Source organism: Melanostigma gelatinosum, assembly GCF_949748355.1.
Source record: "Melanostigma gelatinosum genome assembly, chromosome: 16".
NCBI lineage: Eukaryota > Metazoa > Chordata > Actinopteri > Perciformes > Zoarcidae > Melanostigma > Melanostigma gelatinosum.
In genome coordinates, this window is record NC_136649.1 from 20,130,364 (window position 1) to 20,158,346 (window position 27,983).

Below are 27,983 nucleotides of genomic sequence, written 5' to 3' on the forward strand. Positions count from 1 at the left end.
GGTATCCCCCACTCTCTCGCTCTCCCTCTCCCAGGGTTTGTTTAGGACACTTCTCGTTGAGTTTTTAGCGTCTGTGTTGTGAATGAAACTTTGGGGGAAATCCTCCTGCAGCATGAACCTTGCTTTGTCTTTTCAGCTGGCTCTTAAATTAATCAGGAAGTTCCCTCCTATGTAAAGGGATGGGGGGGGGGGGGGGGGAGACCATCTGGATCACAATCAATTTGTTAAGTCATTAATAAAGGGTCACATGTGTATCACTCTGATACATCAGCAAGTCTGCAGTTATACATGTGAGTGAGTCTTCAAATACATACACACAAAAAAACAAAATAGTCTGGAGTTTTATGCTCAAGATTTCATAATTGTCTGTCATAAATTGTGAATTATTGCATTTTTCGGACTAAATCACCCACGATCCTCTGTGTACAGCAAATACTGAAGATACAAACAGACCCCTCCACCTGGTGCTGGGAACGCTGACTCGACAAATTCAACATATGCAACATGAAAAAAAATCATATTTGAGGAAAAGAGCATGAATTCAGTGTGAGCAGCAGAAGCATCAACTCACTCCAGACCTGATGTTGGCAAGTGACTGCAGGGACTTGACTGGGTTTGTACTTTCTCCTCAAGATGATGTAATTAATTTAACTTAAAAAGACACAATGTTCCAAAGGACACGGTGCAGAATATGATTAAAGTTAAATAAAAGTAAGAAGTTTGACTTCCTGTCTTTATAATACAGATCATAGTGACCGTGAAGTGCTCAAAGATGCAGTCTCCCAAATGAATCTCCATTGTACGTACTTCAGCGCCACCTGCTGGACGTATTTGAGACATGAATGTATTTCTAGAGAATTTCCCTCATAAAACATTCTCTATGGCCTCTTCCTGAATACAAGTTGTTTGAGGAGTTAGTTCAAAGTTAAATCCTAAAAACGTGCTTATAGATATCTAATAAAGGCCCTACTTTAAGGCTGTCTTTCAAAAATGTGTCAATTTATTGGAAAGGAATAGTTGAACCTGTATATTGTATCAACTGTTGAGCTGCAGAATGTCCGCCTGAGGACCCTGAGGACAGAAGTGAAGCGGGAACAGTGCAACAATTGAAGGAAATCCCCATTGAGACTGAGAGCTTGATAGTCTGCAGACTCTAGTGGATGCTTCGATTCTCATGGTTCAGCTTATCCAGAACCTTGTCAAGACACTTGGAAACACAGCTCTTTTTAAAATGTAATGAATTATTACATCCACTGAATTGGAGAAAGACAAATAGAAATAGGCCATAAAGAGCCCATGATGAACCATTCAAATCAACTCTACCACGTTCATAGTCAAAGCATTACACTGAAGCCAATGTGTACAAACAGTAAATCACTGCAATTTCAAAGAAAATACCTTAAGTCACTGTCAATACTGCCTGTAAAGATGTTTCATGGCAGGTTTATTGAGCATTCTGTGGAATTGAACTGTAAAAGTGACTGCAAAGGCTGCACAGTGTATTGATCCCAAGGAAATGATGCAAAAGGAAACAACCCAGTTTCCCAGAGTTGTGTCCCACACAGATAAGCAATGCACTTGCTAATTTTAAAGCCAGAAAGGGAAGGAAGCATGACAGCAAAGTTTCCGCCACACCAAACACTGTAGAGGGGGGGGGGGGGGGGGGGGGACAAAAAGCTTGTCTTGGAAAAAGCTTAGTGTCCGTCTGTCTGCTCGGAGTCGATGTGGAATCTAACAACAGTTTATGGTGGAATTATGGCACATAATGAAACACATCCCATTTTGGAAATACTAAAATCATTTAATCTTGGTGAGTGTGTATGTGTTTGTTTCTTTTGAAGATCTAGTATCCCAAAGCTACTATGTGACAGCAGCATGTTGTCTTGTAAAACGCAGATATAATAGTCCAATTGATACAAAACGTTACATTTTCGCATACAAATCAGTTTCATCTCCTAAACACAAAGACAACAGTTCGTATGCAACACATATTTGGAACACATTTCCAAAAAACACTCAGCTGAAAGCCTTTGTTTGGTACTGTCTTTTATTAAGCTTAGGCTTTTATTTATCCGTCTATACTGTAACTACACCGTACCATTTCATCCCTGTGCTTCTTCTGTTTAATTCCATTTAGCTTATTTTGTGTCCTATTACGGTAAGTCAATTCCTATTTATGTCGTACGTCTTGTTTTTCTTTCACGTCTTATGTTAACGCCCGTTTATGTCTTATTTGAATGATGCAATTCAAATTGCCTTGTTGTGGAAAGGCCCATAAACGTGCCGTGAACAACTTTTTCGTGAGGACAATCGAATGATAAAAAGTGAAGATATTATTTCAGTTTCTGCTTCAACACAATGATACTATACCGAGACAGTGAGCCCACACGCAGGTATGATGTAAGATTTTATATAACACTCTGCTCAGTATAGCAGTGTCCAGCAATAGCAAATCAATAAAAAAGAACAAAATTCCCTGAAACAATCTGGCACAGAGGAGATGTACTCATGCATCTGCTCCTTGTCAATGCTAATAAGATTCTATTTCTTTCTTGAAATGCAACTGAAGAGTCCATCTGGGGAAATAATCGTCCCCATTTTTAGAACAACACAATACATCCTGCCGCACATTCTACTAAACATTTATTACAGTATTTCCCCTTTTTTGACACTCTGCATTGTTGTTTCTTTCCCTTTTCCAGGCGATATGATTTTAGCCTTCTGTTTGTCAGTGCTTGTGGGCCTGCTGCTCGGTGCTCTGGTCTACGTTCTGTTGACCTGGGCATCCCGGCGCCAGGCCACCGCCAGGATCACCAGGCGCTCCAAAAAGAGATCCGGCACTTCACGAACAGCCACGGGCAACCAGCTGGGCCTTTACAGAAGCACCTTTCTGAGCGTCTACAGACAGCCCTCTCTGGAGCCAGTGGGCCCTCTGGGGAGTAAGCCCGGCGTCGAGGCCTCCACCTTTCGCCCAGTGGCCAAGAGGAGCAGGGCTGGCCTGGAGATGGCAGAGGACACTCTGATCACCATGCCCGAGGATACAGCAGCTTCAAACTCGTCGGATTCAGCAGCCCTCGTACCAAACAAGAGACATTCCTTCTGGTTGGGCGGCAACGGACTTAAAGGATTTCTACCGTCACAGACTTCCCCTCCTGCATACGACAGTGTCATCCATGCTTTTGAAGAGACATGCACTTGAATCTCTCTGCATAAATACAAGAGAAACTGAAAAGGGGGAGAACATTCTGGGATTACACAGGACTTTCTGACTGTGCTCTGCTATTTATCAGACCATTTCCAACACGTTTCAGTCTAAAGAAGTGTTCTTAACTGAATAAGATGCTTCCACAACCACCAAGTCGCATCACAGTGTTGAGATATAGATAAGGGGTTCAACGAATGACTATTTTCATCATTGAAAATTTAGTTCGTTTCTCGATTCATCAATTAGTTGTAGAATGTCTCAGAATAAAAAAGAAAATACACATCATATATATCCAGAGCCCAAAGCAACTTCTCCAAATGTCTTTTTTTAATTCACAATGATATAAAATAGAGACAAGCAGCAAATGGAGGAGATGTAACAGGCAAATGTTTTCTTGAAAAAAGACTCAAATGATTAATCGGTTAATCGATTAATCATCGCACTTCTAATATTCTGTAGGTTTTTGCAGAACATCTCATGACCATGCATGTCGAGAGTCTGAGGCATTTTAATCTGATCACGATGACGGCAACACTGTGCGCTAGATGGTTATATATGATCTAATACCACAATAAAGATGTAATATTGATTTGATTTCAGTGCGTGTGCTTTTTGTGCATGAATACAACAATATAATCCGTTGATATATTTACATTGAGTGAATATAGTGTCATAGGCTGCATGGCAAATGGAGGAAAGTTATCAGTTATTAATTAATAAAACTTAACGTTGTGGCAGGAAGGACAGTCCACTACAAGCACATTCATCACATCAAGGTCTTGTGTCAAGAATGTCACGACAACTTACATTACAAAGATGGGGTGTGCCGAGCAAGGTTGCCATTATGAAAGAAACCCCCTTTTGAGGTGCAGCAATAAATCTAGTTTTGATTACAGTGGCGCGGGGACCAGGCTCCATGTCAAAATATAGTTTAAAATGCGGTTAAACTGTACATACTTACCTTCGGTGATTGTTGACAGGCTTATTGTGTGTGTTGGTGCATTCGTTTGAACGGGATTTTGAAGTTCCGGGTCTATTTTCCGTGCTAACTGCCTCATGGCAACCCGTTTTAAAGCCACAACCCCAAAGTGCGCCAGCGGAACAACACGACACCGCACTGTGCGCCGACTGCCTCTGGATTAACGCTGTTACAGCGGTGTCAGGTACAGTACGGACAACTGCATAACGTGTGTCCATATATAACCTCTTTGATGAATGCACTTATTGATCCCCCCCCCCCCCCAGCAGCTCATCGGTCTCCAGCAGTGGCTCATTCAGACTGCTGCATGCGGTCAGATGGGCTCCAAGACACCTTTGAATGAGAAATGCAATTGATGTAATGTGTATAGTAGTGAGATAACCTCTACAGAGGAGATGATGGGTCTTTAACTTCGACTTTTATTGGATGCTGGCAATCTTCATTCCTTCAAAGTAAGAGGCAAACATGTTTTTTAACCGTTGTTGAAATGTCACTAATTTATTCCTCGTATCTGCATTGGAATACGCTGATGGTGTTTTTTTAGATGTAGAAATTAGAATGTAGGAGTTCACATCCTTGCCTGGCTGTTCTGGTGTTTGACGTAAAATAGCAGAAACGGACAGTCAGTACCCATGGAGACTGCGAGTGCACTGATCTCCAATGCAGTGTTGCTGTTGCATAGAGACTGAGAAAAACTGTGGATTTCAAGGTTGATGCACTGAACGACAGCGCGGCTATTTTAAGCGAGAACCACCTCTCTCCATCACTCTCTCAGGTTGTCATAGTTTGTTGAATAACGGTGTTCTTGATTCGTGTCTTTCCTTCTCATTTCAACAGGATGACACGACTCTTGAATTCAGAGCCACACCAGGAAGACGCGGGGTGGGCCACTGACATCAGAGAAGCCTCATTTCATGTCAAACTCTGAAGAGCAGAGCTGTGTGATTTAAATCAGAGTCCAGCTTGGACAACATCTGGCTGTACGATCATTTTACTTCCCCATATATGTTATTGTAAGCACCGGGAGCATAGCAGCCATTACCCTTCAATGCATCATCTGAATGGAAATATGGAAACTATCAATGGAGGATTTTTAACTCAACATGTCCAGGAGCTATGAGGTATGTTGAATTTCTTTCATATCAGAAACGATTTTCCCAGGTTACTCCGCCATTCTCTTAAGATATTATTACATGGTATGCTCCTTACAAATGGGCCAGTCAGTATAAACTCTTTCTGCGCAGCCAAACATCATTCACATTTACAGGACTTCATTTTAAATTGTAGAGGTGATCCCAAAGTTGCCAAAAATACTACTTAAGTCAGACTAATATTTGTGAAATGTGTAACACGTAATGAGCAAGACATGCTTGATATATTTAATGGAATTGTTCAGCCAAAAACATGGAGTCTTGTATTTGTACTCAGCGTAAACATAATTTAGGTTCACTGAAGACGTGAAACAATAAGAAAGATAATATGGAATACTGTCAGACATTGGAATAAGATAAGAAGACATAAAAGGGCAAAGCTTTAATTGGAAATGTAGCTTTTTTCTGTTTCAAAATATACACTATATCCTTGAGGACAGCAATAATGAAATGAACAGAAAGCACAGTGTTTCAACAGGCAATAAAATGCATTTTGATTTTTGATTTTTTTTTAAAAATCTGCCTTAAAATACAATTTACACGGTATTTATAGAATACTTTTAGTTTGGGAATCTGTACAAACAAAAGACTGTCGTGATGACGTCATCTAGGGACAAGTCCTGGAGCTGCTCCACAGTGAATAATAGAACAACAGCTACAACACTGTGAGCAGCAGCCATGGTGATTCTACTGGTATAAGGGCACATTTAGTGATTCACTGTAGCAAGCTCTGTTCACTCAAATGATGGAATACCTCGAACAGCGAGCGCACCGGCCCCTTGAAACTGTTCACATTAGATGCCTATGAACTAGCTTAGTAAGATGACGCCCATTAGTATGGAGATATTTTTTACATATACGTTATTAGTGGATGCAACTTGTCATCCTTTAGGCAGCTTCATTTTAACGTTAAATCCACCCTGGTCTTGGTAACCAGGAAAATATCACCACAAAGTCCTTTTAGTGGCTGTTGTGGACCTTTCTGTTGTATCAAAGTTTGCCCAGCTGATGTTGAAATTTCCATTTTTATGAGCATGTTTAGGACTTCTCATCCATGTTGACTTAAAAAGTGTGATTTCAAAGTTAATTCTTGAGTTGGAGACAGAAATTAAAAGAATAATCTCCCCACAAGGTCCCTTTAGTAGCCGAGGCCTTCTTAAGCACATCTTCCTCAGCAGACGGAGACGCCAGAAGGTCCAAAGAAGTGAGACTGTTTTTATCACCAACTGTTTCCAAGGTCGAGAATTAGCCTTCAATCTCATCTGTTTCATGTCCTTCTTCTCGCAAAGCTTTTCCCCGTGCTTGTTGTTGGTAATTGAGGACTCACAACCAAGCTCGTCACGAGGGAGAGGGAGATTGGCATGGGAAGGAACCAAATACAGACCGTTTAGCAAGCAGGATGATTTATTGTTGAAGGGAGGACATGTATAGGTTTACAGGCTTGAAAGCAAAAGTGCAAACAAGCACCTGGCAAATGATCTGGCAGGGAATGAATGGAACCGGGCAGATACATGAACTGAGAGGCTGATGAGGGAATGAGATGGCGGTGAACTTCAACATCAGCCAGTTTTTAAGTAAATTGAGTCCGACGCAAACTGATAACTTGCATTTGATCTGGTTTTATAATGAGGTAAAAAAAAAGTGATATATTTCCTCTCCCTCTGCTTTACCTGCCAGCCCGGTCACTCAGTAGGGATGTTGGCCGCCGTGGAACATGGTCCCATCCTCTGCAGCGACTCCAACATCCTCTGCCTCTCGTGGAAAGGCCGGGTCCCCAAGAGTGAAAAGGACAAGCCGGTGTGCCGGAGGCGGTACTATGAGGAGGGCTGGCTCGCCACGGGGAACGGAAGAGGAGTTGTTGGGGTCACGTTTACGTCGAGTCACTGCAGGAGGGACAGAAGCACGCCCCAGAGAATCAACTTTAATCTGCGAGGACACAACAGCGAGGTCTGGTCTTGACTCTAGCAATATCAATGTGTTCACTGTAAAAAAAAAGAAAATGAAAATATGTTTTTAATACTTTCGAAAGACTTTCTAACAAAGCTGACATGTTTTTATACCGAACAAAATCCTCCGTCCTTATATTAATATAAGGACAACAGTGTTTCCTGTCTCTGACAATAAGACAATATGAGATTAAGCTTTCACGATCTACTTTGGGAAATTAGATTGTTGCAGCAGCAAAGAGTGCTAGAATATATCACAACGTTTGCATATAAATAATCATAAATGAAATAGAGCTCAAATAGAAATGCAGCCAACAATTACAACTCTTAAATGTAGAAAAGTAGAACAATTATCGACACTATGTAATAGTCTATAACTCATTAGCACATGGCCATAAGCAGACAAAAATATGCATACAATATTAAAATGTAGTTATCTATAGAGATATAGGCAGTGAAATAAAATTGTTTTTTAAGTTCCGTTGTGTGCAATACAAATCGGATGAGAAAGTTAAGATGTGTAAAAAGAAAATAAAGAAATTCAGAGCAGATAAAAATGTAAAATGCATATTTTAATAATGTTTTTGGGTTGTCAGTCCTTCCGTCCGTCCATTAGATTCTCGTGACAGTAATATCTCAGAAACGTCTTGAGGGAATTTTATTCAAGTTTGGCACACACGTCCACTTGGATGCGAGGATGATTTGATTATATTTTGGTGTTAAGGGGTCAAAGGTCACTGTGACTTTCACAGCTGTCTGATTCTCGTGATATCTCAGCAACACCTTGAGCAAATTTCCTTCCAGCTGCAGTGGACTTTGAGATGACATTCAGCCTAAAAAGCTTTTTTAAGCAATGTGCTCACACTCTATATGAATCATGAATGTTCCTCTGTGCAGAAAAGCACCTGGGTTTGCGAAAAATAGTAACAGTGTTTCGTGTTTTTTTTTTTGCAGGTTGTCTTGGTGCGTTGGAATGAACCCTTTCAGAAACTGGCCACCTGTGATATGGAAGGAGGTATTTTTGTATGGATCCAGTATGAAGGAAGATGGTCTGTAGAGTTGGTGAACGACAGAGGAGCCCAGGTAGACACTTCTTTCTTCTATCACATTCATGACATTGATGACACAAACAAATACCTCCCACTTATGCCATTTTGATGGCAGTGTCCTGTACACATACACAAATAGCTTGAAGGTGAACATTTCTTCCATCCAGGTGAGTGACTTCACTTGGTCACATGATGGCACTCAAGCCCTCATCGCGTACCGGGATGGATTTGTGTTGGTTGGCTCGGTCAGCGGACAAAGACACTGGTCCTCGGAGATTAACCTGGAGAGTCAAATCTCCTGTGGCATCTGGACGCCTGATGATCAACAGGTACACATTTCCTGGTGGAACTTGTAGGAATGACTTTTGGTATTAGTTAATCTGTCTGTTATCTTTGATAAGAAAAACGACAAAAAAATGGACTTTTTCGGCCTAGAATTTGATGCTCCAGCGCTTTTTCGTCATGTCCGTTTATTCAAGTTTAACAGACAATGCCCCCTCAGGTCTTGTTTGGTACGGCAGATGGTCAGGTGATAGTGATGGACTGTCACGGACGAATGCTCGCCCACGTTCTGTTGCGCGAGTCCGACGGCATCGTGAGCATGTCCTGGAACTGCCCCGACTTCCTGGTTGAGGACAGCACAGAGAGCGACACGGACTCTGATGACTATATTCTGCCTTTAGGTAAAGACACATCCCCCCCAAAAAACCTCACTGCTGATATGACAGCTTGCTACCTTGTCGAATAAACTTGCTTTTCTTTGTTCTTCCAAGTGCGGAGAGTCAAGCCTTTGTTGACAGTCACCTTCTTATCAGGAGATATCAGTTTAATGAACAACTATGACGACCTCTCTCCTTCCGTAATCCGCTCAGGGCTGAAAGGTATAAAAATGTCCCAAGCATGCCGATCAATTGTGCTGATCATATGCCCCAATGACACATAAGGCTCACTCCTCAGATGTCGAGGCCCAGTGGTGCTCCCAGGGAGACCTCCTGGCTGTGGCCGGCATGGAGAGACACGGGCTTCCTGTCGACTCTGCCTGCTCGTCCATCATGAGGAACGCCCTTGTTAAGTTCTATAATGTCCAAGGAGAGCACATCTACACTTTGGAAACACCGGCACAGGTTAGTCCTGTATAAAAGGAGGGATGTAGTCGATGTTTGGGCAAGTCAATTAGATATTGCTGCAGTAAAAAGTGCTACAGTAAGGTGCAGAGTTGTTTCTGAATATAATTATGTACACTATGCATATACACATTGTTATTTTGAGGGTCAGAAGCTGAACCAGTATGAGAGATGTGATAAAAAGATGCAATGAAACTGATTACTATGAATTATTTTATTGTGAAAATTGCTTTTTTTCAGAGACCCATCACCACCATCTGTTGGGGTCACAGAGACTCTCGTCTGTTCCTTGCATGTGGACCGGCTCTGTATGTGGTGCGTGTGGAGCACAGGGTGGCCAGCCTCCAACTTTTATGCCAGCAGGGCATCGCCAGCGCCCTGCGGGAGGAGAAAGATGTGGGGAAACTCAACATGCCCTCGCTGCTCTGCTCTTATGTCACCACTGCTTTTATACCCACCATCAAGGTGCATTAATCCCGAATTAATCATTGCCGTAACAGTTAGAGACAGCTTCTTATCAACGCTTGTTGATGATGCAAAACTGCTGACTGAGACATGTTTTCATTTGAGGGTCCAGAAATCTTACAGCTCTTTCCTCTCTTTGTTCTAGCCCCCAATCCCTGACCCCAACAACATCCGCGACTTTGTCAGCTATCCCACAGCTGGGAATGAGAGGCTCCACTGCACCATGAAGAGGGCAGAGGACAGCCCTGAGGCAGGCGGACCCTGCTATACCCTATACCTAGAATATTTAGGAGGACTGGTGCCCATTCTCAAAGGAAGGCGCATCAGCAAATTACGGCCTGAGTTTGTCATTATGGATCCAAAGATGGACAGCAAAGCAGGTGGGCGTAGACCTTACAGAGTCTTCTTTGGGACTATTTATCTTTCAGTAGTTCCAGTGAAAGGTGTTTACAGTGAGGTCTGAGGATTATCCAGAGAAACCACTAAATAAACACAATTATTTCAGAGGCGTACATCTCAAGACAACTGTTCATAGAGCTTAAACTGTCTTCATGGATACCACTCAGAGATTGTTAGCTTAGCTTTACCTTACCACTTGAAGTTAAAGGAAAGAGCTAGCTTGGCTTTGTTCAATGTTAAGAAACACCCCTAAATGTAACAAATTAACATGGCAGTATTTTTTTATTACATATTTACAGACAGCACACAGGATATTAACTTGGAAATGTATTTTTTATTTTATTAGTATTTAACTTAAGACAGAGCCAGGCTAGCTGTTTCCCCCTGTTTTCAGTCTTTATGCTAGGCTATGCTAATTGGCTAGCTGCTAGCTTTATATTTGACGGACAAACATGAGAGTGGTATTGATCTTCTCATCAAACTATTTGCAACTATTTTAAAGAGGTGACATGAATGATGAACTTTTGAAATACTGATCAATGAAGCAAAAAGTACTAGAGACACACCTAATGGTTGCGGAGTGATGTGAAATCTGAGCCTTGTTCATCTCTTTAAATGTGCTCTATTTTAAATATAACTGGGCATAATCATGCAAATTCCCCTTGAGTAAGAACAGACTCTGGTGATGAATGCTCTTTGATGTAACATGGTCCGAGGCTTGATACAGGAATAGCCTGTACCGTGACCTGGCTGCGCCAGGGTCACGTTTAGCCTGTGGTAGTGCATATTTACTTACGTTCTTATTCTTACGCTGCAGTAGTTTACTGTCAGTATGGAGGAGGACTCAGTTCAAACTCACCTCTGCTGTTTTGTGTTTGTTTGTTTTTCCAGAGGAGGTGTGCGTGAATCCCATGATCTCATACAATGACAGCTGTAACTGCTCTGACTCCAGTGACATTGAGTTGAGCGATGAGTGGGTCGGGAAGAAGTCACCGAAGTTATCTCGAGGAAACAGGTCACCAAATCGGTGTCAATTTTACATGAATTATTTTTTTTTACACAGGCCTGAACCACGGATGTTTTATTAGCCATGCTATTTCATCATGCTAGTTGAGTTCATGTCTGTTTCATCAACTGTAACATCAACTGAAACATATTTCAAAAGGAAAGATGATTAAAAGCTGCACCTCTTTGTTTCAAAGGATGAACTTGGAATCCAGAAAATCGCCCAAACGTTCACACGTCAATCAGGAAGGCCAACGGTCGCCACGATTACCAACAAAGAAGCCTCCAGTTCGGTCTCCCAGTCTGACGCGTCGAGAGTTTTCTATGGATGGGATCACAGAGGTATGAAGCTGCATCATTCGCTTATGATACTGTACAAAATCAAAACACGCAAACAGCTACTTTGTATCCCTCTTACTACCCGACATATCTCTCCTTGCAGAACAATAACTGTCTTTAATTTCTTCTCCTTCAAAGCACAACTACCTTGCTCAAGTCACATCTAACATTTGGGGGACAAAATTCAAAATTGTTGGACTTGCTTCTTTTCTCCCCGCCAATCTTGGTGCAGGTAAACATCACAAAAGTCACACATACAAATCACATTGACCATTGTGATGAATTTAGCAGTCACCAAGACTTTCTTTGATGTTTCAGTCATCTATAAGACGAGTTTGCTTCATCTACAACCGAGACAGATGACAATCTACCTTCCAGAAGTGCGGAAGATTTCTCATGACTTCATGAGCCTGCCTGTGTTCAACCCCAATGTGTTCAGTGAGGATGAGGATGACTTACCAGGTGTGAACGAATATTAAGCACAATAAAAGATATGACAACGTTTTGTGCTAAAAGTCACTGACGCAGTTCTCCTTTGTCTTTCTCTAAAGTGATGGGGCCATCTGGTGTGGCAGGAGACAATCCTCCCTGTACAGTCAACATCCCCATTGCTCCCATCCACAGCCCGGCTCAGGCAATGTCTCCAACTCAGAGTATAGGCCTGGTTCAGTCTCTTCTGGCCAACCAGAACATTCAGCTGGATGTCCTGACCAACCCGACAGCCACTGCGTCAGCTGCAGCCGCAGCAGCAGCAGCAGCAGCTTCTGTGCCTGTTACGGATCATGGGCAGGATGCAGTTCCATCACCGTATCCAGTGCCAACTAGATACTCAAACCCTGGTCAAGTGATCTTCAACGGGCTGGAGATGGGTCCTCTTCTTCTTGGCACTCTTCCTCCCCCACCTCCACCTCACCATCTCCCACCGCAGCCTCACCCGCAGCGGTCCCATTCACAGCCGCCTCGCCAACTGCCGTCCAAACAGTCACAACAGATGCAGACGCAGCAGCAGAAAATGCATCATCATCAACAGCAACAGCAACACCATCATCAGTCCCAATCACAGCAGCAACAGCAGCAGTTACAGCAGCAACAGCAGCAATTACAACAGCAGCAGCTGCAGCAGCAACAGCTGCAGCAGCAGCATCAACAGCTGCAGCAGCAACAGCAACAGCTGCAGCAACTGCAGACGCTGCACCAACAGCAGCAGCAACAACATCAACAACACCAGGTTCAGCAGCACCAACAACTCCAACAAAATCCGACGCACCAACAGCTTCATCACCAACAGCAAATCCAGCAGCAGCAACAACAGATGCAGCTGCAGCACGAGCAGATGCAGCAGCAGCAGCAGCAGATGCAGCAGCAGCAGCAGCAGATCCGCCAACAGATCCAGGAGATGAGGCAGCAGCAGCAGCAGCTCCAGCAGCAGCACCAGCAGATCCAGCAGCAACATCAACAGATGCAGAGGCAGCACCAACAGATGCAGCAGCAGCTGAAGATGCAGATGGCGCTGCCCCCTCCTCCGTCTGGCTATCCAACCATTTCATTACACCAGATTCATCTTCTGCCTCCCCCTCCAACCACTGAGCCTGGGTTCAACAGGGGGGAGCACTCGCACACTCTTAAGCCAAGTCTGCCGCGGACTTTACCTCCCTTCATTGAATTGGATGGATCGATGGAGATTCAGATGAGGAAGGTGAATCCTCCTCCTCCTTACCCGGGCACCGTAGTGTCTTCAGCGACAGTTACAGCCGTCGCTACGCCCCAAACTCTTGTCACAAACTGTGACAGCCCAGGTGTCCTGTCGGCAGACCCTTGCCTGAAGAAGGACGAGTTTTTGCTTCACCCTCTCACTTTGCAGTACCCGACACCTCTGGGGTATGAAAGGATCACGACCTTTGACAGCAGCGGCAACGTGGAGGAGGTTTGTCGGCCACGCAGGCGCCTCGTTCGCAACCAAAACACGTACGCTGTCCACGGCATCGGCGGCTCGGCCACGCTCAAAGTTACGTCCTCTGAGAATAAAAAAATTCAGCTTCCCTACAGCTCAGCAACATTGAGTCGTCTCTCCGTCCCTCGATACTCAATACCAAGTGGAGACCCTCCTCCTTACCCTGATCCAGCCAATCAAGTAACTGCTACACTTCCCCCTCCTCAGAGAATCGACAGCAGTCTGATTCATGCCACTCTACGGCGTGACCGCAGGGACGTGGGACTTAAAGTGCCACAGATGATGGAAAGCTCAAGAACCCTCCCCACCAAGGCTAAAATGAACAGTGCACTAGCACTTACCTACCAGCAGAGGGCGCCCACAGCGTTGTACACATGCACACAGTGCAGCAGTAACAGCAGCAGCACCAGTGTCAGTGTTAGTGGTGGTGGAACTACGAGTAGTGGCATCGCAGGCGGCACGGTGGTGAGGCAGGACTTCCCGCCAGGCAAAGGAGCACATCACAGTACCATTATCGTGCACTCCAAAAGCACCTCGCCCATGGCCTCTCAGTCATCTTACAGTCTGCTGAGTGCTGTGGATAACAGCAGGGACAGAACGGTGTACGTCAACTCCGCCTTTACCGAAGATGAGACTTTAAATCAGCAGTGTCACCTCGAACAATCGGTGCGTCAGCTGACTCTCGGCGACATTAGTTTGACAGTCAAACGCCCTCCGCCTTACCAGTGGGATACCTCCACCACAGAGGAGTTCTGGCTCACTCCAGAACAAACAATGTTAGGTCCTCCACCAGGACCTCATAAACCGCCTCCACTCATCATCAGCCAGGCTCAGCACTTGGACATGACTCGGCTACCGTTTGTCCTCACGACTAAACCTCCAACCAGTCAGACCACCAGCACTCTTACTTTCCCATCCGGTTACCAGATATCTCTCGCACCTTTTCCTCCGAGTGTGGGTCACGGTGGTCCTCCACTTCAGACCTTACAGAACCCTCCACCAAGTGAAGTGGTTGGCTCAGTCCCTTTTTCTCAGCAGGAACCCACCTTGGTCTTGCCACCAGGCTATCCTCCAAGTCTTGCTAACTTGGCCTGCTGCCCTCTCCCTCCAATGTATCCAGGAGCCAGCTCATGTGCCGGACTTCAGCTGCACCCGGTCAACCTTCACCCCTGGAACCCTTACCCCTGCCCGCCTCCCTTGCAAGACCCTCCAGCACCTCCCCTCCCGACCAAAACTCATCAGATTCTGGAGAAGCCCATCCTCTCGCCACCTCCTCCTTCTGGTCCACCCCCACCCCCTCCTCTCCCCCCTCCTCCTCCACCTACTGAGCTACCACCGTCCAAATGTTCCACAGAGGATCTAGCGGAGTCCGCCAACAACTTTCTAGAGCCATCGTCTCTGCATGACAGTCCTGTGCCACAGGAGTCAGAGCGCTTCAACAAGAAGAGCCGCAAAAGACTGGACAGCCGAGCAGAGGAAGCCAACATGACCACCGTCTCTGAGGGCAAATCTAGAAAGGAAGGACGCGCGCTGTCTGACTTCAACACTCTCATGTCCAGCCCGAGGCTTGGCAGCAGAGAGAAGAAGAAGCCCAAGGGGCAGAGGGAGCAACTCAATAAAACCAAGAAGATGAGCAGGACCACGAATGAGTTCCAGGACAGCTCGGAGAGTGAGCCGGAGCTGTTCATCAGCGGCGATGAGCTCATGAACCAGAACCAGAGCAGTAAGAAGAGCTGGAAGAACAAGCGCAGCCTGCGTATGGCGAGTGAGCTGGAGGAGATAAAGTGCCGCAAGGCAAATGAGAGAGAGGACCGTAGTTTGGGAAGCCAAGGATTCGTCTATGTTATGGCCAATAAACAACCATTGTGGAATGAAGCCACCCAGGTCTACCAGCTCGATTTTGGAGGACGAGTCACACAGGAGTCGGCAAAGAACTTTCAAATTGAGCTGGACGGTAGACAGGTAATGCTCAAGAATTCATATTTTAAATCATTAGTGAATTGCTGTTTTTGTTGACATTACCGTCATTTAGCAGACGCTTTTATCCAAAGCAACTTACAATTCAGATTCTATCACATTCATACACAGTAGGCACAGCTACGAGAGCAAGCTGGGGTTAAGTGTCTTGCTCAAGGACACATCGACATGCGACTCTTGCAACTATTCTTGTACTCACTTTTTAATCAAAAATGGCAAATATTATCTGGTTTCAGCTTTTCTTTTTATTGTTTGAAAGTATTCTAACGTTTCAGAATGAAAAGCGTGTTTTGCATTTCTTTTTATATTTTAGTAAAAAAAAAAGGAAAATCATTGGTGGTAACAATAATGGTTAGTTGCAGTGATAGATGATGCGTTGATTAATTCATGCTTCCTGTCTTCTGTCTTTCTTAGGTGATGCAGTTTGGGCGAATTGATGGGAATGGTTATGTCTTGGATTTCCAGTATCCTTTCTCAGCAGTGCAGGCATTTGCTGTTGCCTTAGCCAACGTGACCCAAAGGCTGAAATGAAAAGGTTTCGTGTTGTTGTAGACGAATTGAAAAGAAGCCACAATGGCCGAGCACCCCAGTGTGTGGGGATAAAGCTGGGAAAGTGTCAATGTTGTGGTGATTCTTTTGAATATACAAGACGGTCTTGCACACGCAGACGATTTTACAATCCGTCTGTTCAAGACAATATCAGTATAGGTCAGTGGGGATGGAGACTACACCAGTTATTCCATCATTTCTAGTTCATATGTGGAATGTACTCAAGCTAATTTTATTTATTATTATTCAGATAGTGAAGTAAAAAAATATCAACCTTCCCTGGATAATCAAAAGGTTAGTAAGGTACATGTTGGAATGGATTTTAAAAGCAGTGTGGAGGTTTAGTGCCGCATGTGGTGCCAAAGACAACTCTCTTACAATTGTGGCTAATTTAATGCATTTCAAATTAATGAATATTTTATTTGTGTTTGTGATGTTTATAAAAAATATACACAGCAAATACCTTCATTCTTACAATGGCTGTCAAAATTGCAAATACATTTTCACCAAGCCATACCATATGTGCACTATTTTAGCTCAGTTTTAAGTAATTAAGTAAATATATTATACAGTTTTATTATAAATATCAAACTGATTGTTGTTTTTTTCTCCCCAATACCTTTATTTGTATATTTATTCTTCATGCAAATCCCATTTGTTTAAGACAATGATTTGATTTTTAATCTTTAGTTTTTTTTTATAAATTATTTTCAAATTGCTGAACATGCAATAGAAGAATATATTGATTCTGTAACTGCAACATGAAGAGTTGACCGCAGTTCATCATAGTTTGTATATTTTCTATTCATGATACTTCTATGAAGTAGTGCAATTAACATAGTTCAACATTGTTCAGTCAGACGCCGTTATGATCTGACAATGTATTCGTCATTTTTTATAGTCAATTTACACATTCCTTTTAATTTCCAAAACCCCCCCCGTCTACATTTTGGAGAAATGGTCTACAGTAAGTTTGTGTGTGCCAAATAGTCAAAATGCATTTGGCTTAAAGTAAGTTAGTGGGGAATACGGTAGAAAATGTTTTCATCCCCACTAACGGAAATGTGCATAAGCGCTGAGATCCTCTCCGAGAATCTCAAACTTGGTTGGCTCTGTGTTGTTTTCATTGGGTGTTTATGATGCTGCTACATCGGTAGTTTGCCTTGTTGGAAACCAGTGCTGCTTCAGATATATAGAGCTTGTGTGCAATAACGCTACTTACATAGAACTGATGTTGTACTGGCAAAAGAAAATACAATGCTGCTTGCACCGTGTATTTAGTAAATGACTTAACATTATTATATGCTGAGAAAATTCTGCTTATATGTTGCTAATTTCAGTAATTTTGCACCTTTGCTTTAGCATGGTAACAAGAGTTATTTTGATGTTCAACTTAGAAAAAAAGAACGAGAACAATTAACTTGCAAAGGTAATAATTACAACTTATTCACAAGTTGTTAAGATGAACTGTCAGTAGGAGTGAGATTTCATGTAGATTTGGTGCTAATGTATAAAGAAACAAATGTGGAAAGGAAATTGTGTTATTTGCAAAAACAAGGTTGTTGTGACATTTGTAACTTGCTTAATTTTGAAGAAGGTTATTTTAAAGTATATGAAGAATGTATCTTGAGAGAGACTACAGAGAGTTTTCATTTAAGAGCTTTTCATTTATTGCAGCTTTAGAGATTTCAGCGACAGTGTGTGTCAGTTATCAGCAATACTGTCTAATGAATAGATGGTTGCCTGAATTTTATTTCTCTTATTTTGTGAAGGAAACAAATATGATGCGACCATAGGTTTACATGGACCTATCGTCAGGCCAAAGTGTAATAAATATACATGGTTCCAAATGTGTTGTTTTGTGTCATTTACAGTTTGGCTCTTTCACTCTCTGATGCAAAGTTGGTGGCACAACACAGGCTTCCTCCTTCGGTCCCTTTGTTTTTTAGTGATGAAGGAATCGATAGAAGTACTGTGGTTCTGCAAAGAAAGTGGCAGATTTATTAAGATGTATTATTTATCATGTTGTATATATGTATGTGTGTATGTATGTATCTATCTATGTATGTATGTGTTTATTATTATTTAGGAATCTGTATGGATAAATTGTAAAATTATTCATAGTACATTCATTTTTTGTGTAGTTAAAATGAAATTGAGTCATATCAATACATTGTTATATATATATTTTTATACTATATTTATATTTTGTTATTTCATGTAAAAATATACTGTACATCTGTAATTATTGCTATTGTGGTAGTTATGGTTGTTGGTATTACATAAAAGCTCCTGTAGCGATTGATCACTATTATTTCAAAGGGATATAATTGTAATAGAAACCCTTTGCCCCTACATTATGGGCAAAAACACCAAGGCCCTCAGTATAAGGGTAATTCTATTATTATTTATACTTTTTTGGTTCCGTGATGTTATGTTCATAACTTTATGTTACACATTGTTTGTTTTTATACATTTCATATGTAAAAAAAAACATGTGACATACAAAGCAAACATACATTTATCCAAGCAATTAACTAAACAAACCATACATTAACATCGTAAATCCTTAAAGTAGTGTGTATTTTGTGTTGATTTAATTGTTAAATATATATATTAATTAGTGATTAATCTGAGAAACCGCATATGGTATACGAACTAAAATGTGGAGCGATTAAAAGAAAGCAGAGTTATTTATTTTAAAGATTTAGTCTTAACTCTTTAAGTGGCCCCGGAAGCTGGCTACCGGGGCTTTTATTTAGTTGAGTACTTCCGGTTTCATCTGAAGTTTCAGTTAACTTCATAGAGGAAATACCTCGCGCTGCCTCAAGAACCGGGAGCTGAGTGTGTTCAGGTTCCCTCTGTGTGTCGTTATGTCACCGTCTGTATTTCTGTCCTGAATAATTGGATATAAGAAATCCTGAACGTTTAGAAATGGACCCGGAAGTCGACCTCCAGCAAGCAGGTTGGTGACTTTTAGTAAAGTGTAATACTTTTTTTTTTTGCTGTGTTTTGAATCCGCTGAACTAACTTAACTTCTGACGTTAACATTATTGGCTGGCTGCGAACACGTTTGACTCAGAGTGGCTAGAGTCCTCGAAAAAAGTTTTGTTTGAACTCTGCCAAACTACACAGCGGTACGTTTCCCATAAAGTGCACAGAAAGCAGTGGCGGCTGGTGGAAAATGTTCTAGGTAGGGCCATCCTATCAATTTCAGCAAACATCCCAGTATGATTTAATGCAAAAAAAATGTAAGTATCAAACACGCATTATTACTTGGCAGTTAAATATTTAACATGTATTCCAACACGAAAACAATCAGTAAATAACACTTATATAATATAATAGAACATGTTCATTTATTGAGATGGACCTAAAGATCAGGAGAAGTAAACATGAAATGTAATTATGAATACTGATGTTAAATTAAGCTATGATGAGTTTTCACTGTTAATTTAACATCTCTATTACATGTTGATGCCTCCATGACCAAGTTAAGATGAGACTGAGGACAACTATGTAGAAGAAAAGATGTTCACTTTGTCTAATATGTAGCTTGACAGAGGTCTCATGTGTGTCCTGGTGTTCTCATGTTTCCTTACCTCCTCATCCCTCACTCCCGTAACTGTCTGTGCTGGATCCGTCCCCGTTGTTTTAAAAAGCTAAATAAATGATTAGCATGACGTCATCCAGCCAGCCAAACCTGTCTGGTGTACAGCTAGTACAGAAGCTTCGCATGTACTGCTTCCCTTTCCCGCGAGTCTGCTGTCTGATTGTGAGGTCAGGCTGATCTGATATCAGCTCTTTGGCTGCAGAATCTCCGCCAAAGTTCTCCTCTCAAACGGGTCTTGGAGGAGGAGTGCTCGCGCTGGCGCGGGCGCCTGTCGAGACTTCTCCTGACGAGAACGCGCAGCGAGGGGGGCCTGATCGTTCTGGCCCCAAGCTGAATCTATTTGAGGGCGCTGATTGGCTAAATTGTATGTCACTCATTTATATCTTGAATCAGCAATTGGCTAAACTGCTTCATAGACCCGTCTCTTTTGGGCCAAAACGATCAGGCCCCCCGAGCTGCGCGTTCTCAGAGTGTCGTGCACACAGACAGAGAGCACGAGCAGAGAGCACACAGGGGGAGAGGACGAGCAGGAAAAGCATATATTTTGCGCAGATATCATATTTTACACACATTACTGGGTACATTCCACAGTTCAAAAACACAAATATTGACAATTTGTATAATTTATGATTGTTATAATTTTTTTTTTTTTTTTTTTTGTGTGTGGCTCATGGTGGGGCCATGCCCCATGGCCCTCTATTGACCAGCCGCCACTGACAGAAAGACAAACAACATTAAGAGTTGCCTTAAAGTATTGAATGAGTGCGGGGAGAACACTCCCAGATTTGTCTCTCATTTCCTGGATGAATTTCCTCCGGTGACGTTTTCCAACTTGGACGTCTCGAGTCTACTTGGGGAAATGGAGCCGCTGTACACTGAGGTCTGCTCATTGAAGAAGTCGATGCAGCTACAGGCTGATGTAGGCGAGGATTTTCGTGCCATCACTGTGGAAATTGATCGCCGACTGTGTGCACTGGAGCGTCCCACTGACCTGACTTCGGGCGGTGGCACAGGTGCTTCAGCGGCGCTGGATGGAGGCACTGTGTGCGTGAAGGCTGGGACCACTGCCTCTGCCGGGAGGTCAACTGTCTAAAGATCGACACTGTCCACAGAAGATTCAGCTCATTCAAAGTATCTGCTGAATGCAATGAGTTTGATGAAATGTACATTCCGGAGCTCTGGCCAGAAGGGGCATTTGTCCGTTATCTTGAGCCCCGCAGGGCGGGAGTTATCGGCTCTAACCATACACTTGCTGTGGGGGGAATAAGTTTGCCTGCTGGTGCTATGGGCACTCACTTGCTTTGCTAAATGTATATCCGGGTTTGGTCGTACAATTGTCGTGGCCTGCGTGTGGGCCAGAGCGTTGGGGATAAAGCTCGCCGCATGGTTGTTTACAACCTTTTGGAGAATTGTGACATACTATGTTTACAAGAGACATTCTTACCGAAGCAAGACTTGGAAAAACTCAACTCTTTTAATGATCACTTTCATGGTGCTGGGGAGTCTACAACTGACTTTGGCATGGGAATAGTCAGAGGAAGGATTCCAGGGGGTGTGGCTATTCTCTGGAATAAGAAGCTTGACTCTTTGACAAATGTGGTCAGGCTTGGTGTTGACTGGTGTGTTGCAATACAGTTTACTCATGATGATAAGGAATTCAGCTTTTGATCATGTTAATCATAGTAAATTATTTTTTAAACGGAGCCAAAGAGGTGTCCCCACATACATTGTGAGAATTCTGGCTTACTGGTATGCGCACCAGAGTATGAGAGTAAAATGGGGTAAAAGTGTGTCAGCCCCATTTGGGGTTAGCAATGGTGTCAGACAAGGGGGAATTTTGTCCCCAATTCTGTTTAATCTGTATATTGATGATCTGTCCAAGCAACTGAAAGCCTGTAATACTGGTGCATGATTGGAAATACTCTGGTTAATCACATCATGTATGCAGATGATCTGGTGATCTTTAGTCCATCTAGCGCTGGTCTTCAGCAGCTCCTCACTATATGTACTGTGTACGGTGTGGAACATGACATCAAATACAACGCCAGTAAGAGTGCTATCCTGATCTGTAGAACTAAAGAGGACAAATGTCTAAACTTCCCTGACTTCAAATTGTCTGACAATAATCTTGGTGTCTGTAGTGAAGTAAAATATCTTGGTCATTTTTTAACAGAACACATGTCTGATGATAACGACATTTCCAGGCAATGTCGTATGATGTCTGCACAAGCAAACAGTCTCTCACGTTAGTCTGGTCTGTGTACAGATGGAGTGAACTGCACACTTGCACACTACACTGCACACTTGTGGTCAAACTACAAAAAAAAGAGTCTACAGAGACTTCAAGTAGCGTACAATGACGCCATGAGAATACTGTTAAAGAGATCGAGATGGAGTCGTGCTGGTGAAATGTTTGTGGCTGCACGAGTCAACACTTTCCAAACAGTTTTAAGAAATGTCATGTACAAATTCATCTGCAGACTGAATGACTCTGTGAATGGGATCATACTTGTTTTAACCAACATAAGGTTTAGCACCACACGCTACCAGTCCCAGCTGTGGCGACATTGGTACAGCTGTCTCTTTGTAAGGCATTGCTAGGCCGATGTACTTTTATTGTTTGTGTCTGTCTTTTTATGTATCTGTCTGTATGGACCCCGAGTCTGAAATAAAGTCGATCTATTAATTATCTAATCTCATTATCCAATTGTTTTTACTGTTCCGTTACATTCATTCATTTATGGTTTTTCTCTTCACAACAGATGACAGCCCTCCAGCTGAAACAACAGGTCCTCCTCCGAGGATGACAAGACAGCAGATTCTCACCTTAATCTCAATGGCATCTGTCAACTTTAGCTCCATGATCTGCTACTCAATATTAGGCCCATTTTTCCCCAATGAGGTAATCCAAAAGTATTCCACATGATAGTGTACAAATGGCATGCGTTTAGGGGTTTGAGGAGCACTTATGGCATTTTTTATTTAAAGTTTTATTAGCTTTTGAAAGTAGACATAATAAATTCTTCCTCTTTTGAATGAAAAGTTAATTCATAAGCAATAAAAAACATCTTTAGTTAATTCAACAAACTCTGGTGGCTGATGTTAGCAAACTTTACATGAATATTTCTGTGTATCTGACACTACTGTGTCAGTTTTTAAACATGCAGTAGTGACTCTTACACTCTTACACTATGTTTTAGCATCACGTTTTTGAAGTGTCTTGTTTAAGGACTTAAGTGAACATTAGCCTTTAAAGCTCACTGGCTCATTCAATAACAGGCCCTGACAATAAACAAATAAAACTAATTTAAGCATTACAGAAGCCGCTGCTCAGCAAAGTTACATACGTTAACTTTAATGGTTAATAAATGAGTTTGCTTAGCTTTCAAAATCAATTATTTTGGGTTGCCAGGTTGAGAAAAATCCCATGAGCTGGTGTTTAAACCTTCTATTTGGTAATAATGTAGTTGCAACTATTGTTCTTCCAGTATTTCTGCAGCCCTTTTGCAACCCAGCCAGAAAGTGGGCATTTTACTGCATTGATTTGCAACAAGCATTATCATTTTAATGTCTTGTTTAATGTGCACTTAAGTCTGTCATCAGTGACGTAAACAACCAAACAAGACCACTGTAAAAAAAAAAAAAAAGAAGTAAAGACACATTTTTTTTTAGCTGGTAAAGGATGTGAAACATCAGCTGTGAACCATAATCAGGGCTCCATTGTTTGTGTCCGATAATTCGTTCGTCGCTACAAACGGATGCTGTTCTTAGTCTGACGAATAGCGTCGGTGGTCGTGTCTTCTGAGTGGAATGAAAGTGATCATGTGCTGGACAGACGTCCCTCCCTGCAGGCCAGTGAATGACTGGCTCAGTTATACTCACTGGTCTCAGGTAAGCTCAGCTGACAACATGAGTAATAACTGTGAAGCAAAGGTTAGGGCCCAGTGGAGTATTCAATATGATAAGGTATCGATAAGGCATTAATGCATTCTTTTTAGTCATCTGCTCCTCTATCAATATGTAATCCATGTATTGACCATTTGTGTTATTAACTTTACATCACACGTCCTTATTTATGTTACTTAGACGGTGTGAAATACGACCAATAGATACCTAACATGTATATTTCCACACAGGCAGTGAAGAAGGGAGCCAGTCAAACTGTCATCGGCCTCATATTTGGCTGCTACGCTGTCTGCAATTTAATTGGCTCATTGATCATGGGGAGATATGTAAGTGCACATGGCTTGTTTCGCATCAGTATGTGAAGTGTGGATTGCTGTTATTCACAGTAATTCACTCTCTCTTTGTCGTCCTATCAGATCGTCCAGATTGGTGCAAAGTTCATGCTTGTGGCGGGTCTTTTCGTGTCTTCGGGCTGCACCATCGTGTTCGGGTAAGTGTTGCTCCTGTGTGCTCCGTTGGTGATGATATCTACAGTGCAGGAAATTATTTAGCCTTTTTAAAAAGGGGAAACAAAATATTTGTGACCCGTTTTCACATGACAGAGCCGGCCATACGGCACACTATTGGACTGACAATGTGCATCGCTTCATTATCGTTTTTCTCCACTTTATTTGAATGTGGCTGCGTGCACATTTAGATTGTAGTCCGTCTGCATTTGTTCCGGTGTTTCTATCTTGAGTCCTGTTTGACAGGAGTTTGTTTCTCGCAGGTTACTCGACCGTGTTCCCGCGGGAGCCGCTTTCATAAGTCTCTGCTTTATCGTGAGGTCGGTCGACGCCTTCGGCTTCGCCGCAGCTATGACCTCCACTTTCGCCATGACAGGCAAAATATTTCCAAACAATGTGGCAACTGTTTTGGTGAGAGCAGACAACTGTTGTGCTTCTGGCATGTTGTTTAGAAATTAGAATCACGAGAAAAACCAAAAACAAAAGGCATGATGGTTGGGGTTGTTTTGTAGCTCCCGTTTCTCCCAGTGTCATGGAAAATAAAAACGATCTTCTGGCACGTGTAGTAAAAGATTTTATCCTGACAGATTGCTGCAATTCTCTCTGTTTAGGGTAGTTTGGAGGTTTTCACAGGACTTGGTCTTATTCTGGGGCCGCCGCTCGGAGGGTTGCTCTACCAGTCATTCGGATACGAAGTCCCCTTTCTGCTTCTCGGATGTTTACTACTGATTATGGTTCCTTTCAACATATACGTCTTGCCAAGCATCGGTAGTAGATTCATCATATTATGCATGTCATTTCTATAAATTAGTTGGGGTTATTTTTTCACATTGTAACTGCGAGCTGTACTTTGTGCTTCTGTCCAAACAGAAGCAGAACCCTCGAAGGATTCCTTCTTTCCGCTTCTCACCAAAGGGAAGATCGTCCTGATCTGCTATGTGATATTCACTCTCAGTGCAGGTCTGGGCTTCTTGGATGCCACGTTGTCCCTGTTTGCCATGGAGAAGGTGATATCCGAACTTCTGATGAAGTCAACTTACTGTAGGAGGAACGTTTGTTGTGCTTCCTGTGAATACGTTTTCACTCTGTTATATCAGTTTAACCTCTCGGCGGGCTACGTGGGACTCATCCTTCTTGGTCTGTCGTTGCCCTACTGCCTGGCATCCCCGCTGATTGGGTATATTACTGATACATATCCTGTGAGTATGAAGGCAAATGTGGATCATTCTTCCAGAATTGTAAGTTCTACATGTTGAACTAAATCCCTTGTGCGTGTGTGTGTGCGTGTGTGTGTGCGTGTGTGTGCGTGTGTGTGTGTGTCTTCAGTCCACCAGGCGTTGGTTCATGGTGTCAGGAGGTACCGCCACAGCATTTGGTTTCTTTATGCTCGGCCCCGTCCCTTTCCTTCACATCCAGAGGTGAGCGTGTGGTAAAGATGGAAAGTAACAGAGACCCTCTCCTTTGAAAGAATAGCCCCGCATTTGTTTTTAAATCGGCTTATTCTGTTCTATTTATTATTATCTGTCCATTTAATATGGAGTTGCAGCCTGCTAGCTTAGCTTAGCATAAAGACTGGAAGCAAGGGGAAACCGCTAGCCTGGCTCTGAGGGAAGGTCACAAAACCTGCACCGGCAAATTGATACATCATGCTGTTCAGTGTGTTTTAAAGCGCTTATCGAGAACACAAACATGATAAAAGGACTTCAGTCTTTACGTTGAGTATTCATCCACTGTGATTTTGCTACTTTTACTTGAGTTGAGTACTTCCTCCACCACTGGCAGTACTCAGTAGGTAAGATGTTGTCTCAAAACGATATAATTCCTTTAGGTTAACAGTCCTAACGTTACATTATATTCTGTTTCTTTGCTTGTGTGTTTGTGTGTGTAGTCAGCTGTGGTTGGTGGTCTTCATGCTCGGTGTAATTGGGTTTTCTCTGGGCATGACTGCAATCCCCACCTTCCCTGAGATCATCACATGTGCATAGTGAGTGGCTTCACATGTGCTGCTATAAATATAAATATACCTTTTTATTCATGTATATAATGCACAATGAAACACATCGTTCTTTGCAGTGAACAAGGATATGATGAGGGGCTCAGCACTCTTGGAATGGTGTCTGGACTTTTTGGGGCATTTTGGTCCTCGGGGTAAATTTCTACCGACATCCAAAAGTCTTTTTCAATAGCCTGAATATAGAAAAACAATACAAATGAACATTAAATCTTTGATTCTTTTAAAAGGATGTTTTATGGCCCAGTAGTGGGTGGCCTTATCACGCAGCATCTGAACTTTGAGTGGGCAGCTGCAGTCCAAGGAGGCGTGGCGTTATTGGGTGTAAGTATCAGTTCGTGCAGTGTTTTGTGTGCATGACGGCTCCATGTGAGAAAAGGACACATGAAGCGGGAGAGAATTTGCCAGAACCGTCTCACTCGCTGTCATATGAACATTCGCATTGTCCTCTTGTGATTTGAAAGATTACAGTTTAAATTTTACGACCATATCATCAGACACTCATGCACACAATGGTCACTCGGGCGGTTTTCAAGCCTGTAGAATGTTGTTGGTGTGACACAGGCAGCATGAGACTGGGAGGATTGCCACCTTACTTGCATGACATTTATGTGAGGATGGAGAAAAAAAAATGTTATTCTAAGCCCGGTTATCAAACACACCACAAAGATGTGATGGAGAAACAAACGCATGATTCTCTTTTCTTAAGTTACACGATTGAAACTAAATGACCACTCTCTCTTTAGGCCTTTCTCCTTGCTGTGTATTACCTGTGTCATCCTCAACAACAACAAAGGTAATCAATAACCTCAAATGAAGCTGATCAGATTCATGCCAGATATTTACATTAACTGTATACTACGTGGAAGGCTATTTAGACTTATTATTTGTGCACTTTCCTTTAACGTACTCTGTGTAACTCTCACATTTATGTTTGAATTGAAGCGTTCGAAAAGACAGTCGACCGACCGATGAAAGCACTCCTCTCCTGACTGAATGAAGCCCTCAGCCACATGTGGAAGGACGCCATACCGAACCAACCGCCATCTCAATGCGGAAAGTATTAAAAACAAAGCGGTACTTTAGTGTATTCTCAGATTTTACACGAGCCTTTCAATAAATTATTTAATATTGTGCATGATGATGCATGAATGTTGTATGACTGAAAGTAGTCAACCCCTGGAGAGTCCAAACTAACTGTGCCTTTTGTTCTGAGGCTCCGCTTTCATCACATGACCTGGGTTTCATATCGATGTTACACAAGCCGAGAGCTGCTGACCACATTCACGACAACATGAAGGAAGCGAGCATGTTGTATAATCTGTATTATTTAGGTCATAGTGACCCTCGGTATAATTCAACAGGGAGCATCGTGTCACATTCACTGCAGTTGGTGATTTTGTATGTTGCGCCTTCTTTTCTGACTGAACAGTTTTACGATTTTTGCACTGATTTAAAATAAAAACTAAATATGTGAATGAAAAACAGACACTTGTGTGTTTATTCACTCTATCCATAATATAGCTGTGCATGCCATGCAAGTGGCATGTTTAGTTATTCTGAACTAACATGTACTGCATAGCCTGCTTATATTTTATTTCACAGAAAAAATACAAATACATTCTAAAATAATAGTGTCGCACAAAAAGAAATCGATGTCCTCTTGCTAGTAGCATTTTAAAATGAAAAGATATTAACGTGTAAAAAAGTCGAGTATAAAATAATGACATGCTATAGCTTACAATTCCACTTGACTGACTCAAATAAGTCTTTAAAAAAATCGCAACAAGCAGAATAATTAGTATCCT

The 27,983-nt window shown here is 42.4% G+C and overlaps 3 protein-coding genes across 3 annotated transcripts; all 3 read left to right on the plus strand.

Moving 5' to 3' along the window:
• Positions 1 to 1,572: 1,572 nt before the first annotated feature.
• Positions 1,573 to 3,199, plus strand: myct1b (myc target 1b; the record flags this gene model as incomplete). The annotated part of the gene is given in 4 exon segments (XM_079286323.1): positions 1,573 to 1,644; positions 1,648 to 1,695; positions 1,699 to 1,810; positions 2,703 to 3,199. Coding segments are annotated over 4 exon segments (729 nt in total).
• Positions 3,200 to 7,018: 3,819 nt separating this feature from the next.
• On the plus strand, positions 7,019 to 16,154 carry tulp4b (TUB like protein 4b). The gene is given in 14 exon segments (XM_079286198.1): positions 7,019 to 7,282; positions 8,236 to 8,364; positions 8,498 to 8,659; positions 8,833 to 9,075; positions 9,079 to 9,211; positions 9,288 to 9,454; positions 9,695 to 9,919; positions 10,065 to 10,299; positions 11,210 to 11,333; positions 11,521 to 11,665; positions 11,801 to 11,894; positions 11,981 to 12,124; positions 12,214 to 15,575; positions 16,005 to 16,154. Coding segments are annotated over 14 exon segments (5,532 nt in total). The 5' UTR covers positions 7,019 to 7,030; the 3' UTR covers positions 16,122 to 16,154.
• A 2,812-nt stretch (positions 16,155 to 18,966) lies between these two features.
• slc18b1 (solute carrier family 18 member B1) lies at positions 18,967 to 27,645 on the plus strand. Its single transcript, XM_079286688.1, has 14 exons — positions 18,967 to 19,104; positions 22,515 to 22,654; positions 23,889 to 23,984; positions 24,075 to 24,148; positions 24,428 to 24,575; positions 24,776 to 24,932; positions 25,035 to 25,171; positions 25,262 to 25,363; positions 25,491 to 25,582; positions 26,053 to 26,148; positions 26,238 to 26,312; positions 26,406 to 26,499; positions 26,922 to 26,971; positions 27,121 to 27,645. The coding sequence occupies exons 1-14, from the start codon at positions 19,074 to 19,076 to the stop codon at positions 27,173 to 27,175; spliced, it is 1,347 nt and encodes a 448-aa protein (XP_079142814.1). The 5' UTR covers positions 18,967 to 19,073; the 3' UTR covers positions 27,176 to 27,645.
• The last annotated feature ends 338 nt before the right edge of the window (positions 27,646 to 27,983 follow it).

Coding starts and splice junctions, on each gene's coding strand:
- slc18b1 (XM_079286688.1), top strand. CDS start 19,074: ATGGACCCGGAAGTCGACCTCCAGCAAGCAG. Junction 19,105..22,514: donor AGTCGACCTCCAGCAAGCAG/GTTGGTGACTTT, acceptor TCTTCACAACAG/ATGACAGCCCTCCAGCTGAA. Junction 25,583..26,052: donor CCTTTCCTTCACATCCAGAG/GTGAGCGTGTGG, acceptor TTGTGTGTGTAG/TCAGCTGTGGTTGGTGGTCT.